This window comes from Salmo salar, chromosome 15 (genome assembly GCF_965601325.2).
Source record: "Salmo salar chromosome 15, fSalSal1, whole genome shotgun sequence".
NCBI classification, from domain to species: domain Eukaryota; kingdom Metazoa; phylum Chordata; class Actinopteri; order Salmoniformes; family Salmonidae; genus Salmo; species Salmo salar.
In genome coordinates this window covers 27,255,001-27,268,089 of record NC_138305.1, presented here as the reverse complement: position 1 = coordinate 27,268,089, position 13,089 = coordinate 27,255,001, and the positions used below count along the sequence as shown (strand labels likewise).

Genomic DNA, 13,089 nt, shown 5'->3' with positions numbered 1-13,089 from the left:
ATAACCCAACCCTAAACCCAGTCCAGTATAACCCAGTCCAGTATAACCCAACCCTAAACCCAGTCCGGTATAACCTAACCCTAAACCCAGTCCGGTATAACCCAGTCCAGTATAACCCAACCCTAAACCCAGTCCAGTATAACCCAGTCTGGTATAACCCAGTCCAGTACAACCCTAAACCCAGTCCAGTATAACCTAGTCCAATATAACCCTAAACCCAGTCCAGTATGACCCAGTCCAGTATAACCCAGTCCAGTATAACCCAACCCTAAACCCAGTCCGGTATAACCCAACCCTAAACCCAGTCCGGTGTAACCCAGTCCAGTATAACCCAGTCCAGTATAACCCTAAACCCAGTCCGGTATAACCCAGTCCAGTATAACCCAGTCCAGTATAACCCTAAACCCAGTCCAGTATAACCCAACCCTAAACCCAGTCCGGTATAACCCAGTCCAGTATAACCCTAAACCCAGTCCGGTATAACCCAGTCCAGTATAACCCAGTCCAGTATAACCCTAAACCCAGTCCAGTATAACCCAACCCTAAACCCAGTCCGGTATAACCCAGTCCAGTATAACCCTAAACCCAGTCCAGTATAACCCAACCCTAAACCCAGTCTAGTATAACCCAGTCCAGTATAACCCAACCCTAAACCCAGTCCAGTATAACCCAGTCCAGTATAACCCTAAACTCAGTCCAGTATAATCCAACCCTAAACCCAGTCCAGTATAACCCAGTCCAGTATAATCCAACCCTAAACCCAGTCCAGTATAACCCTGTCCAGTATAACCCAGTCCAGTATAACCCAACCCTATATCCAGTCCAGTATAACCCAACCCTAAACCCAGTCCAGTATAACCCAACCCTAAACCCAGTCCGGTATAACCCAGTCCAGTATAACCCAGTCCAGTATAACCCAACCCTAAACCCAGTCCAGTATAACCCAACCCTAAACCCAGTCCAGTATAACCCAACCCTAAACCCAGTCCATTCTAACCTAGTCCAGTATAACCCTAAACCCAGTCCATTCTAACCAACCCTAAACCCAGTCCAGTATAACCCAGTCCAGTATAACCCAACCCTAAACCCAGTCCAGTATAACCCTAAACCCAGTCCGGTATAACCCAGTCCAGTATAACCCTAAACCCAGTCCAGTATAACACAGTCCAGTATAACCCAGTCCAGTATAACCCAACCCTAAACCCAGTCCAGTATAACCCAGTCCAGTATAACCCTAAACCCAGTCCAGTATAACCCAACCCTAAACCCAGTCCTTTATAACCCAGTCCAGTATAACCCAGCAGCCCCCCTAAACCCAGTCCAGTATAACCCAATCCGGTATAACCCAGTCCGGTATAACCAAACCCTAAACCCAGTCCGGTATAACCCAGTCCGGTATAACCCAACCTTAAACCCAGTCCGGTATAACCCAGTCCAGTATAACCCAACCCTAAACCCAGTCCAGTATAACCCAGTCCGGTATAACCCTAAACCCAGTCCAGTATAACCCAACCCTAAACCCAGTCCAGTATAACCCTAAACCCAGTCCAGTATAACCCAGTCCGGTATAACCCTAAACCCAGTCCAGTATAACCCAGTCCAGTATAACCCTAAACCCAGTCCAGTATAACCCAACCCTAAACCCAGTCCGGTATAACCCTAAACCCAGTCCAGTATAACCCTAAACCCAGTCCAGTATAACCCAACCCTAAACCCAGTCCGGTATAACCCAGTCCAGTATAACCCAGTCCAGTATAACCCAACCCTAAACTCAGTCCGGTATAACCCAGTCCAGTATAACCCAACCCTAAACCCAGTCCAGTATAACCCAGTCCAGTATAACCCAGTCCGATATAACCCAGTCCAGTATAACCCAGTCCGGTATAACCCAGTCCAGTATAACCCAACCCTAAACCCAGTCCAGTATAACCCAGTCCAGTATAACCCAGTCCAGTATAACCCAGTCTGGTATAACCCTAAACCCAGTCCAGTATAACCCAACCCTAAACCCAGTCCGGTATAACCCAGTCCGGTATAACCCTAAACCCAGTCCGGTATAACCCTAAACCCAGTCCAGTATAACCCAGTCCAGTATAACCCTAAACCCAGTCCAGTATAACCCTAAACCCAGTCCATTATAACCCAACCCTAAACCCAGTCCGGTATAATCCAGTCCAGTATAATCCAGTATAACCCAACCCTAAACCCAGTCCAGTATAACCCAGTCCAGTATAACCCAGTCCAGTATAACCCAGTCCGGTATAACCCAGTCCGGTATAACCCAGTCCGGTATAACCCAGTCTGGTATAACCCAGTCTGGTATAACCCAGTCCGGTATAACCAAACCCTAAACCCAGTCCGGTATAACCCAGTCCAGTATAACCCAGTCCAGTATAACCCAACCCTAAACCCAGTCCAGTATAACACAGTCCGGTATAACCCTAAACCCAGTCCACTATAACCCAACCCTAAACCCAGTCCGGTATAACCCAGTCCAGTATAACCCTAAACCCAGTCCAGTATAACCCAGTCCGGTATAACCCTAAACCCAGTCCAGTATAACCCAGTCCAGTATAACCCAGTCCAGTATAACCCTAAACCCAGTCCAGTATAACTCAACCCTAAACCCAGTCCGGTATAACCCTAAACCCAGTCCAGTATAACCCAGTCCAGTATAACCCAGTCCAGTATAACCCAGTCCAGTATAATCCTAAACCCAGTCCAGTATAATCCAGTCCAGTATAATCCTAAACCCAGTCCAGTATAACCCTAAACACAGTCCAGTATAACCCAGTCCAGTATAACCCAACCCTAAACCCAGTCCAGTATAACCCAGTCCGGTATAACCCAGTCCAGTATAACCCAGTCCAGTATAACCCTAAACCCAGTCCAGTATAACTCAACCCTAAACCCAGTCCGGTATAACCCTAAACCCAGTCCAGTATAATCCAGTCCAGTATAACCCAGTCCAGTATAACCCAGTCCAGTATAATCCTAAACCCAGTCCAGTATAACCCAGTCCAGTATAATCCTAAACCCAGTCCAGTATAACCCTAAACCCAGTCCAGTATAACCCAGTCCAGTATAACCCAACCCTAAACCCAGTCCAGTATAACCCAGTCCGGTATAACCCAGTCCAGTATAACCCAGTCCAGTATAACCCAACCCTAAACCCAGTCCAGTATAACCCAGTCCAGTATAGCCCAACCCTAAACCCTGTCCAGTATAACCCAAAATCAAATCAAATCAAATTTATTTATATAGCCCTTCGTACATCAGCTGATATCTCAAAGTGCTGTACAGAAACCCAGCCTAAAACCCCAAACAGCAAGCAATGCATGTGAAAGAAGCACAGTGGCTAGGAAAAACTCCCTAGGAAAAACTCCCTAGAAAGGCCAAAAACCTAGGAAGAAACCAGTCTATGAGGGGTGGCCAGTCCTCTTCTGGCTGTGCCGGGTGGATATTATAACAGAACATGGTCAAGATGTTAAAATGTTCATAAATGACCAGCATGGTCAAATAATAATAATCATAGTAGTTGTCAAGGGTGCAACAAGAACGTCCGGTGAACAGGTCAGGGTTCCATAGCCGCAGGCAGAACAGTTGAAACTGGAGCAGCAGCACGGCCAGGTGGACTGGGGACAGCAAGGGGTCATCATGCCAGGTAGTCCTGAGGCATGGTCCTAGGGCTCAGGTCCTCCGAGAGAAAGAAAGAAAGAGAGAAAGAGAGATTTATAGAGAGCATATTTAAATTCACACAGGACACCGGATAAGACGAGAAATACTCCAGATGTAACAGACTGACCCTAGCCCCCTGACACATAAACTACTGCAGCATAAATACTGGAGGCTGGAGGCTGAGACAGGAGGGATCAGAAGACACTGTGGCCCCATCCGATGATACCCCCGGACAGGGCCAGTCCAGTATAACCCAGTCCAGTATAACCCAACCCTAAACCCAGTCCGGTATAACTCAGTCCGGTATAACTCAGTCCGGTATAACCCAGTCCGGTATAACCCAGTCCAGTATAACCCAACCCTAAACCCAGTCCAGTATAACCCAGTCCAGTATAACCCAGTCCGGTATAACCCAACCCTAAACCCAGTCCAGTATAACCCAGTCCAGTATAACCCAGTCCGGTATAACCCAACCCTAAACCCAGTCCAGTATAACCCAGTCTGGTATAACCCAGTCCAGTATAACCCAACCCTAAACCCAGTCCAGTATAACCCAGTCCAGTATAGCCCAACCCTAAACCCAGTCCAGTATAACCCAGTCCAGTATAACCCAGTCCAGTATAACCCAACCCTAAACCCAGTCCGGTATAACCCAGTCCAGTATAACCCAGTCCAGTATAACCCAACCCTAAACCCAGTCCGGTATAACCCAGTCCAGTATAAACCAGTCCGGTATAACCCAGTCCAGTATAACCCAGTCCGGTATAACCCAACCCTAAACCCAGTCCGGTATAACCCAACCCTAAACCCAGTCCAGTATAACCCAACCCTAAACCCAGTCCAGTATAACCCTAAACCCAGTCCAGTATAACCCAGTCCGGTGTAACCCAGTCCAGTATAACCCATTCCGGTATAACCCAGTCCATTATAACCCAACCCTAAACCCAGTCCGGTATAACCCAGTCCGGTATAACCCAGTCCAGTATAACCCAACCCTAAACCCAGTCCAGTATAACCCAGTCCAGTATAACCCAGTCCGGTATAACCCAACCCTAAACCCGGTCCAGTATAACCCAGTCCAGTATAACCCAGTCCGGTATAACCCAAACCTAAACCCAGTCAGTATAACCCAGTCCGGTATAACCCAGTCCGGTATAACCCAACCCTAAACCCAGTCCAGTATAACCCAGTCCAGTATAACCCAACCCTAAACCCAGTCCAGTATAACCCAGTCCAGTATAGCCCAACCCTAAACCCAGTCCAGTATAACCCAGTCCAGTATAACCCAGTCCAGTATAACCCAACCCTAAACCCAGTCCGGTATAACCCAGTCCAGTATAACCCAGTCCAGTATAACCCAACCCTAAACCCAGTCCGGTATAACCCAGTCCAGTATAACCCAGTCCGGTATAACCCAGTCCAGTATAACCCAGTCCGGTATAACCCAACCCTAAGCCCAGTCCGGTATAACCCAACCCTAAACCCAGTCCAGTATAACCCAACCCTAAACCCAGTCCAGTATAACCCTAAACCCAGTCCAGTATAACCCAGTCCAGTATAACCCAGTCCGGTGTAACCCAGTCCAGTATAACCCATTCCGGTATAACCCAGTCCATTATAACCCAACCCTAACCCCAGTCCAGTATAACCCAACCCTAAACCCAGTCCAGTATAACCCAGTCCAGTATAACCCAACCCTAAACCCAGTCCAGTATAACCCAACCCTAAACCCAGTCCAGTATAACCCAGTCCAGTATAACCCAACCCTAAACCCAGTCCGGTATAACCCAGTCCAGTATAACCCAGTCCAGTATAACCCAACCCTAAACCCAGTCCGGTATAACCCAGTCCAGTATAACCCAACCCTAAACCCAGTCCGGTATAAACCAGTCCAGTATAACCCAGTCCAGTATAACCCAACCCTAAACCCAGTCCGGTATAACCCAGTCCGGTATTACCCAGTCCAGTATAACCCTAAACCCAGTCCGGTATAACCCAGTCCGGTATAACCCAGTCCAGTATAACCCAACCCTAAACCCAGTCCAGTATAACCCTAAACCCAGTCCAGTATAACCCTACACCCAGTCCAGTATAACCCTAAACCCAGTCCGGTATAACCCTGTCCACTATAACCCAGTCCACTATAACCCAGTCCGGTGTAACCCAGTCCGGTGTAACCCAGTCCGGTGTAACCCAGTCCAGTATAACCCAGTCCAGTATAACCCAACCCTAAACCCAGTCCGGTATAACCCAGTCCAGTATAACCTAGTCCAGTATAACCCAACCCTAAACCCAGTCCAGTATAACCCAGTCCAGTATAACCCAGTCCAGTATAACCCAGTCCAGTATAACCCAACCCTAAACCCAGTCCAGTATAACCCAGTCCGGTATAAGCCACAGGGATCCTGTAAATCAGTTCTATATGTACTTCTATGAGCCCACAATCATCCTCCTTCTCTCACCTCTTGACCCCTCAGTCAAACCCAACCTAGTCCAGGTAAATTCAGCCCAGTCCAGCTAAGCCTTGTTCAGTTCTTCTGTAGTTTTGAATCTCTTATCCTCCATTCTCTGACCTCTTGACCCCCTCAGTCACTCTCATCCTCCATTCTCTAACCTCTTGACCCCTCAGTCACTCTCATCCTCCCTTCTCTGACCTCTTGACCCCTCAATCGTTCTTGGTGATTTGGCCTCCTCCATCAGTCACATAGTGTTCCGCTCATATTACTGGACAGCAGATGTTGTTCAAGGCTTAACTGATCTTTCTTCAAATGTAATTGAATGGGTATATCCTGAATAGTTACAGTATGGGTGCATGGAGACGGGCAGACGCTAATGAAAGATGGTTAGGGGTTGGTAGAGTAGGGGTCTGGTGCGAATGTGTGTAAACTAGAGACAAGGCAGGAAGTTACTAGCATGGGGTGAGCTCAACTCTGTCCAATAACAACTTGTTCTTAGTGACTTGCCTGAAATACATAAAAGGTTAAATACAAATTGAAATCTCTGAGTATGGTTGGAATAGTCGAGCATTGTCAGAATCTAATCTCATATTTGTGACCCATTTCAGGGTGCTAGGTGTATGTTGTACGTCACTACTTCACAGGAGACGCATTTGAACATATATTAAATGTTTTATCTGAATGCGTTTTTTGGCAGTAATGCCTTCTGGAAGATGTGAACTTCAATGTGCCTTAATAACAAACTTGTATGCTATCTGTAAATACGAATTAAATTGTTAAATTACGAGCCTAGTTAGTTTAGCCATGGAAAAAAAGTGAGGAACCTTCCCACTAGCCATGATTGGTTAAGATAATGGATGGGCTGGACATGCCGAGAGATGAGTTCTGATTGGTCTGCCATGTTGCCGGCTTCTGTCTATAACATGAGCTGCTCAGTATGTGTAGATAATCCTTGCTACTGAGGCTTTTATGAAAGATATAAAGTTAACCATGGAGAACTGCATAAGTGTTGGTACTACTCTCAACAACATTTCTGCCCAGAATTTATCAGGCGCTATCGACAAAGATCAGTGGGAAAAAGTTGTGATGGACTACTTTCTGCAGTGTGAACCGGAGTGACTTGACACAACGCGGGCAAAACAAGCTGTACAAACAAAACAGAAACGACACAGGACGTCTTACTTAGTTAGCTAAAGGGGTCACAGTCTGCCGTGAAGCATTCATCCATGTATACGTGTAGTAGTCTAGCTACATTTTCAGATATTATACGTTTCTAATTTTGTCAGAATAGTTGTTTTCATTGCAAGTTAGTGTACTGTTAGCTAGCGTGCTCGCTAGCTAGCGAACGTTAGCATGCTAGCTAGGTAGCTAGCGAACATAACGTGTATGATCGTGTGGTAATATTATTCGTAGCTCGTAAATCCATTTGCATTGCTAGTTAATATGGTCATTGTTTAGCTAGCTAGCGACCCTCCACTTAGCTTGATGTGGCTGGGTGGGGGGGGGGGGATTATAACATTTATTTCACATGACCCATCAATATAGACGAGTGTGTCTGAGTAATCATCATCTAATAATTATTAAATATTTATAAAATATTTTTATCTGGACACTTCCCGTTTTTGATATTGCTACTATTGCTAACCATTTTCACTGTACCATTTACACCTTCTGTATGTGACATATAAATTGTGATTTTGTTTGATATAATGTGTGTTTTAACAGAGACAGTAATGTGAAGAACAACATGACCTGCACCAAAGTCAGATTAGGATATAGGCCAAGGACTAGATAGTGTATTTTTACTACTATTTTTTGCTACTACTTCCACCACTTTAAGTCTTGAAATCTTTGATTGTTTACTACACCACCTTACTCACTCTGTTTAGCACGTGGCCTCACATGTGAATCCTTAAAGAGATAGGTGGGCTAGGGCTGTTGCGGTTAGAGGTCGACCGATTATGGTTTTTCAACGCCGATACAGATTTACTGAAGTACCAAAAAAAAGCCGATGCCGATTAATCGGCCAATTTTTATATGTAAATATATTTGTAATAATCACAATTACAACAATACTGAATGAACACTTTTATTTTAACTTAATATAATACATAAATAAAATCAATTTAGTCTCAAATAAATAATGAAACCTGTTCAATTTGGTTTAAATAATGCAAAAACACAGTGTTGGAGAAGAAAGTAAAAGTGCAATATGTGCCATTTAAAAATGCTAACATTTTAGTTTCTTGCTCATAACATATGAAAGCTGGTGGTTCCTTTTAACATGAGCCTTCAATATTCCCAGGTAAGAAGTTTTAGGTTGTAGTTATTGTAGGAATTATAGGACTATTTCTCTATACCATTTGTATTTCATATACCTTTGACTATTGGATGTTCTTATAGGCACTATAGTATTGCCAGCCTATTCTCGGGAGTTGATAGGCTTGAAGTCATAAACAGCGCTGTGCTTCAAGCATTGCGAAGAGCTGCTGGCAAACGCAGGAAAGTGCTGTTTGATTGAATGCTTCCGAGCCTGCTGCTGCCTACCACCGCTCAGTCAGACTGCTCTATCAAATCATAGACTGAATTATAATATAATAAACACACATAAATATGAGCCTTAGGTCAATAATATGGTCAAATCCGGAAACTATAATTTGGAAACAAAACGTTTATTCTTTCAGTGAAATACGGAACTGTTCCGTATTTTATCAAACGGGCGGCAACCCTAAGTCCCTCTCTGTTTTCTACTGCTCTCTACAGTCTCTCTGTTTTCTACTGCTCTCTACAGTCTCTCTCTGTTTTCTACTGCTCTTTACAGTCTCTCTCTGGTTTCTACTGCTCCCTACAGTCCCTCTCTGTTTTCTACTGCTCTCTACAGTCTCCCTCTCTGTTTTCTACTGCTCTCTACAGTCTCTCTCTGTTTTCTACTGCTCTCTACAGTCCCTCTCTCTGTTTTCTACTGCTCTCTAGTCTCTCTCTGTTTTCTACTGCTCTCTACAGTCTCTCTGTTTTCTACTGCTCTCTACAGTCCCTCTCTGTTTTCTACTGCTCTCTACAGTCCCTCTCTGTTTTCTACTGCTCTCTACAGTCTCTCTGTTTTCTACTGCTCTTTACAGTCTCTCTCTGGTTTCTACTGCTCTCTACAGTCCCTCTCTGTTTTCTACTGCTCCCTACAGTCCCTCTCTGTTTTCTACTGCTCTCTACAGTCTCCCTCTCTGTTTTCTACTGCTCTCTACAGCCTCTCTCTGGTTTCTACTGCTCTCTACAGCCTCTCTGTTTTCTACTGCTCTCTACAGTCTCTCTCTCTGTTTTCTACTGCTCTCTACAGCCTCTCTCTGTTTTCTACTGCTCTCTACAGCCTCTCTCTGGTTTCTACTGCTCTCTACAGTCTCTCTCTGTTTTCTACTGCTCTCTACAGCCTCTCTCTGGTTTCTACTGCTCTCTACAGTCCCTCTCTGTTTTCTACTGCTCTCTACAGTCTCTCTGTTTTCTACTGCTCTCTACAGTCTCTCTGTTTTCTACTGCTCTTTACAGTCTCTCTCTGGTTTCTACTGCTCTCTACAGTCCCTCTCTGTTTTCTACTGCTCCCTACAGTCCCTCTCTGTTTTCTACTGCTCTCTACAGTCTCCCTCTCTGTTTTCTACTGCTCTCTACAGTCTCTCTCTGTTTTCTACTGCTCTCTACAGTCCCTCTCTCTGTTTTCTACTGCTCTCTAGTCTCTCTCTGTTTTCTACTGCTCTCTACAGTCTCTCTGTTTTCTACTGCTCTCTACAGTCCCTCTCTGTTTTCTACTGCTCTCTACAGTCTCTCTCTGTTTTCTACTGCTCTCTACAGCCTCTCTCTGGTTTCTACTGCTCTCTACAGCCTCTCTGGTTTCTACTGCTCTCTACAGTCTCTCTCTCTGTTTTCTACTGCTCTCTACAGCCTCTCTCTGTTTTCTACTGCTCTCTACAGCCTCTCTCTGGTTTCTACTGCTCTCTACAGTCTCTCTCTGTTTTCTACTGCTCTCTACAGCCTCTCTCTGGTTTCTACTGCTCTCTACAGCCTCTCTCTGTTTTCTACTGCTCTCTACAGCCTCTCTCTGTTTTCTACTGCTCTCTACAGCCTCTCTCTGTTTTCTACTGCTCTCTACAGCCTCTCTCTGTTTTCTACTGCTCTCTACAGCCTCTCTCTGGTTTCTACTGCTCTCTACAGTCTCTCTCTGTTTTCTACTGCTCTCTACAGCCTCTCTCTGGTTTCTACTGCTCTCTACAGCCTCTCTCTGGTTTCTACTGCTCTCTACAGCCTCTCTCTGGTTTCTACTGCTCTCTACAGCCTCTCTCTGTTTTCTACTGCTCTCTACAGCCTCTCTCTGTTTTCTACTGCTCTCTACAGTCTCTCTCTGTTTTCTACTGCTCTCTACAGTCTCTCTCTGTTTTCTACTGCTCTCTACAGCCTCTCTCTGGTTTCTACTGCTCTCTACAGCCTCTCTCTGTTTTCTACTGCTCTCTACAGCCTCTCTCTGGTTTCTACTGCTCTCTACAGTCCCTCTCTGTTTTCTACTGCTATCTGCATTATCTCTTCTAATTTATCCCCTCGTTGTCTACTCTCTCTCGCTCTCTCACTTACAGGCATGTCTCCCCCTGGGTACAGTGCTCACTAATGATAGACAGATAAAGAGATAGACAGATAGATATATATATATATCTCTCATTCAAGGTTTTTTCTTTATTTTTACTATTTTCTAAATTGTAGAATAGTAGTGACGACATCAAAACTATGAAATAACAGTGGTTGAACAATGAGTTTTAATGACTCCAACCTAAGTGTATGTAAACTTCTGACTTCAACTGTATGTAAGTCATGTTTAGATTATGTGATGAGATCATAGGACCATCGTCACACACACTGTACGTACGGCTGTGGAATAATGTAAACTAGATTATCAGGATATCTGGCTCTAAGGACCGTGTGTGTGTGTGTTTCCTTGCACTGTTGCTAACCTCAAACTCGTGTGTGTGTGTGTGTGTGTGTGTGTGTGTGTGTGTGTGTGTGTGTGTGTGTGTGTGTGTGTGTGTGTGTGTGTGTGTGTGTGTTTAGATTCTCCTGTGTCTAAGTCTGGTCCTGGGTACTCCGGAGCTCCACGCATCCAGAGGCAGGAGCAGGTCATCCACCACTCCCCCAAGAAGAGCTCCCAGGTCAGGCTTCACTCTGCGCCACACTCCCCTGTCCTCACCTCGACCAGGGTGGAGGACCATACGTACTTCTTAAGCCACCTGATGAGCCATTTGGGTTGCATGTCAATAGTCCAAAGTGACTTTCTCTCTTCATCTCCTCTACTTCATCTGCTCTAAAGCACCTGAAGACATGTTCTCTTGTCCAAACTCCTGTCTAACCCATCTCTCTCTGTCTCTCTCTCCCCCCCTTCTCTCTCTCCCCTCTCTCTCGCCTCTCTCTCTTCTCTCTCCCCCCTCGCTCTTCTCTCTCTCCCCCTCGCTCTTCTCTCTCTCCCCCCTCGCTCTTCTCTCTCTCCCCCCTCTCTCTCCCCCTCGCTCTTCTCTCTCTCCCCCCTCTCTCTCCCCCCTCTCCCTTTCTCCCCTCTCTCTCCCCTCCCTCTCTCCCCTCTCCCCCCCTCTCTCTCTCCCCTCCCTCTCTCCTCTCTCTCCCCCCCGCAGCCTGAGGGTCCCTACTCCAGCAGTAACACCCTGTCCAGCACGGCCTCCAGCGGGGGCCACAGCGACACCGACAAGTGGTCCGACCTGGGGGGCCCCGGAGCACCAGGGGAGGCCACTGACTCTGAACCCAACGGCCTGGGAGGGGGTTACCTCCATGGGGCCTCGGCCGACAGCGGGATAGACACCTCGTCTTACGGAGGGGGCCACTCACACCCCCACCACGGGAGTTCTAGTTGCCTCTTGGCTCCTGGGGGTAGAGAGGGGAGGGATAGAGCTCCATCCCCCTGGCATAGCCCCACTGAGGGGGACAGGAGGGTGCTAGAGAGGTCCACGCCAGCCGCGGAGTCCCCACAACCCCCAGTGGAGAGGGGGGAGAGAGGAGAGGGGACGGCTAGGACTCCTCCTACACACCTATTGGTTAGAGATTGCAGCTTGTACAGTCTGAGTGATGCTGGGTCACACTCCAGGTATGTAGTGGTTAAGACTTGAATACACACATGCATACAGCAGACACACACTCACCCTCAAAACGCATAACCTTTTTCAAAAACTCCCATCTTTTAACCATGATATTTGCTAGGTCCCTCCCACTCTCTATCTAGCCAAGCTGATTGAAAATCTTCCAAGCAGCGGAGGTGACATAGAATTTATCTTCTGTCACAAAGGGATACAGTGTGTTCCCAGAAACACAATATAACAGAACTCACACAGTTAACAAAACCCACAGAGAAACACGTTGATTTAAGCCTAGCTAGCTGATAGCACGATACCTGTGTACAGTGACGTTAGGACTGGGAGGAGCATATGTAGCACACTGTAATCTCAACATGTCCACTGAGTAATCTGCAGATTTCAACCCCTGCAAAAATGTGTGTTTATCTCCATAGTTATTAGTTCTCAACGTCTAGATTATTTCATTGGCATGTTACATTATTTTGGCCCTTGATGGCTGCTAGTTGAATCCATACTCTCTCTCCCCCTACCCCCAGCTCCAGAGGCCATTCTGGCCACAGTTCCCCCCGTGAAGAGTCCTCTTCCTCTGCCACCTCCCCCTGCTCCCAGACATCGGTCTCCCCCGGCCCCAAGACCTTCTACCCCCGTCAGGGAGCCACCTCCAAGTACCTCATCGGCTGGAGGAAGCCAGGTTCCACCATCAACTCTGTTGACTTCGGAGACAACCGCAGGTAAGACCAGGAGCACAGTTGTTCTATTGAATGTGTGACACCATAACCTTGTACGAGCTCTCTGAATACTTGATCCACACTTTGTGGCCAAATGGGGATATTACAATGCTACGA

The 13,089-nt window shown here is 46.4% G+C and overlaps 1 protein-coding gene across 2 annotated transcripts in view; it reads left to right on the top strand.

Annotated features, from left to right (window-relative positions):
* The window catches only part of LOC106571085 (signal-induced proliferation-associated 1-like protein 1), a 215,606-nt gene that overhangs the window by 189,267 nt on the left and 13,250 nt on the right, over positions 1-13,089 (top strand). For both annotated transcript variants that reach the window (XM_014143753.3, XM_014143752.3), the window contains exons 18-20: positions 11,217-11,314; positions 11,792-12,258; positions 12,781-12,975. In XM_014143753.3, coding sequence (XP_013999228.2) covers positions 11,217-11,314; positions 11,792-12,258; positions 12,781-12,975 — 760 coding nt within the window. The remainder of the gene's footprint in view (positions 1-11,216; positions 11,315-11,791; positions 12,259-12,780; positions 12,976-13,089) is intronic.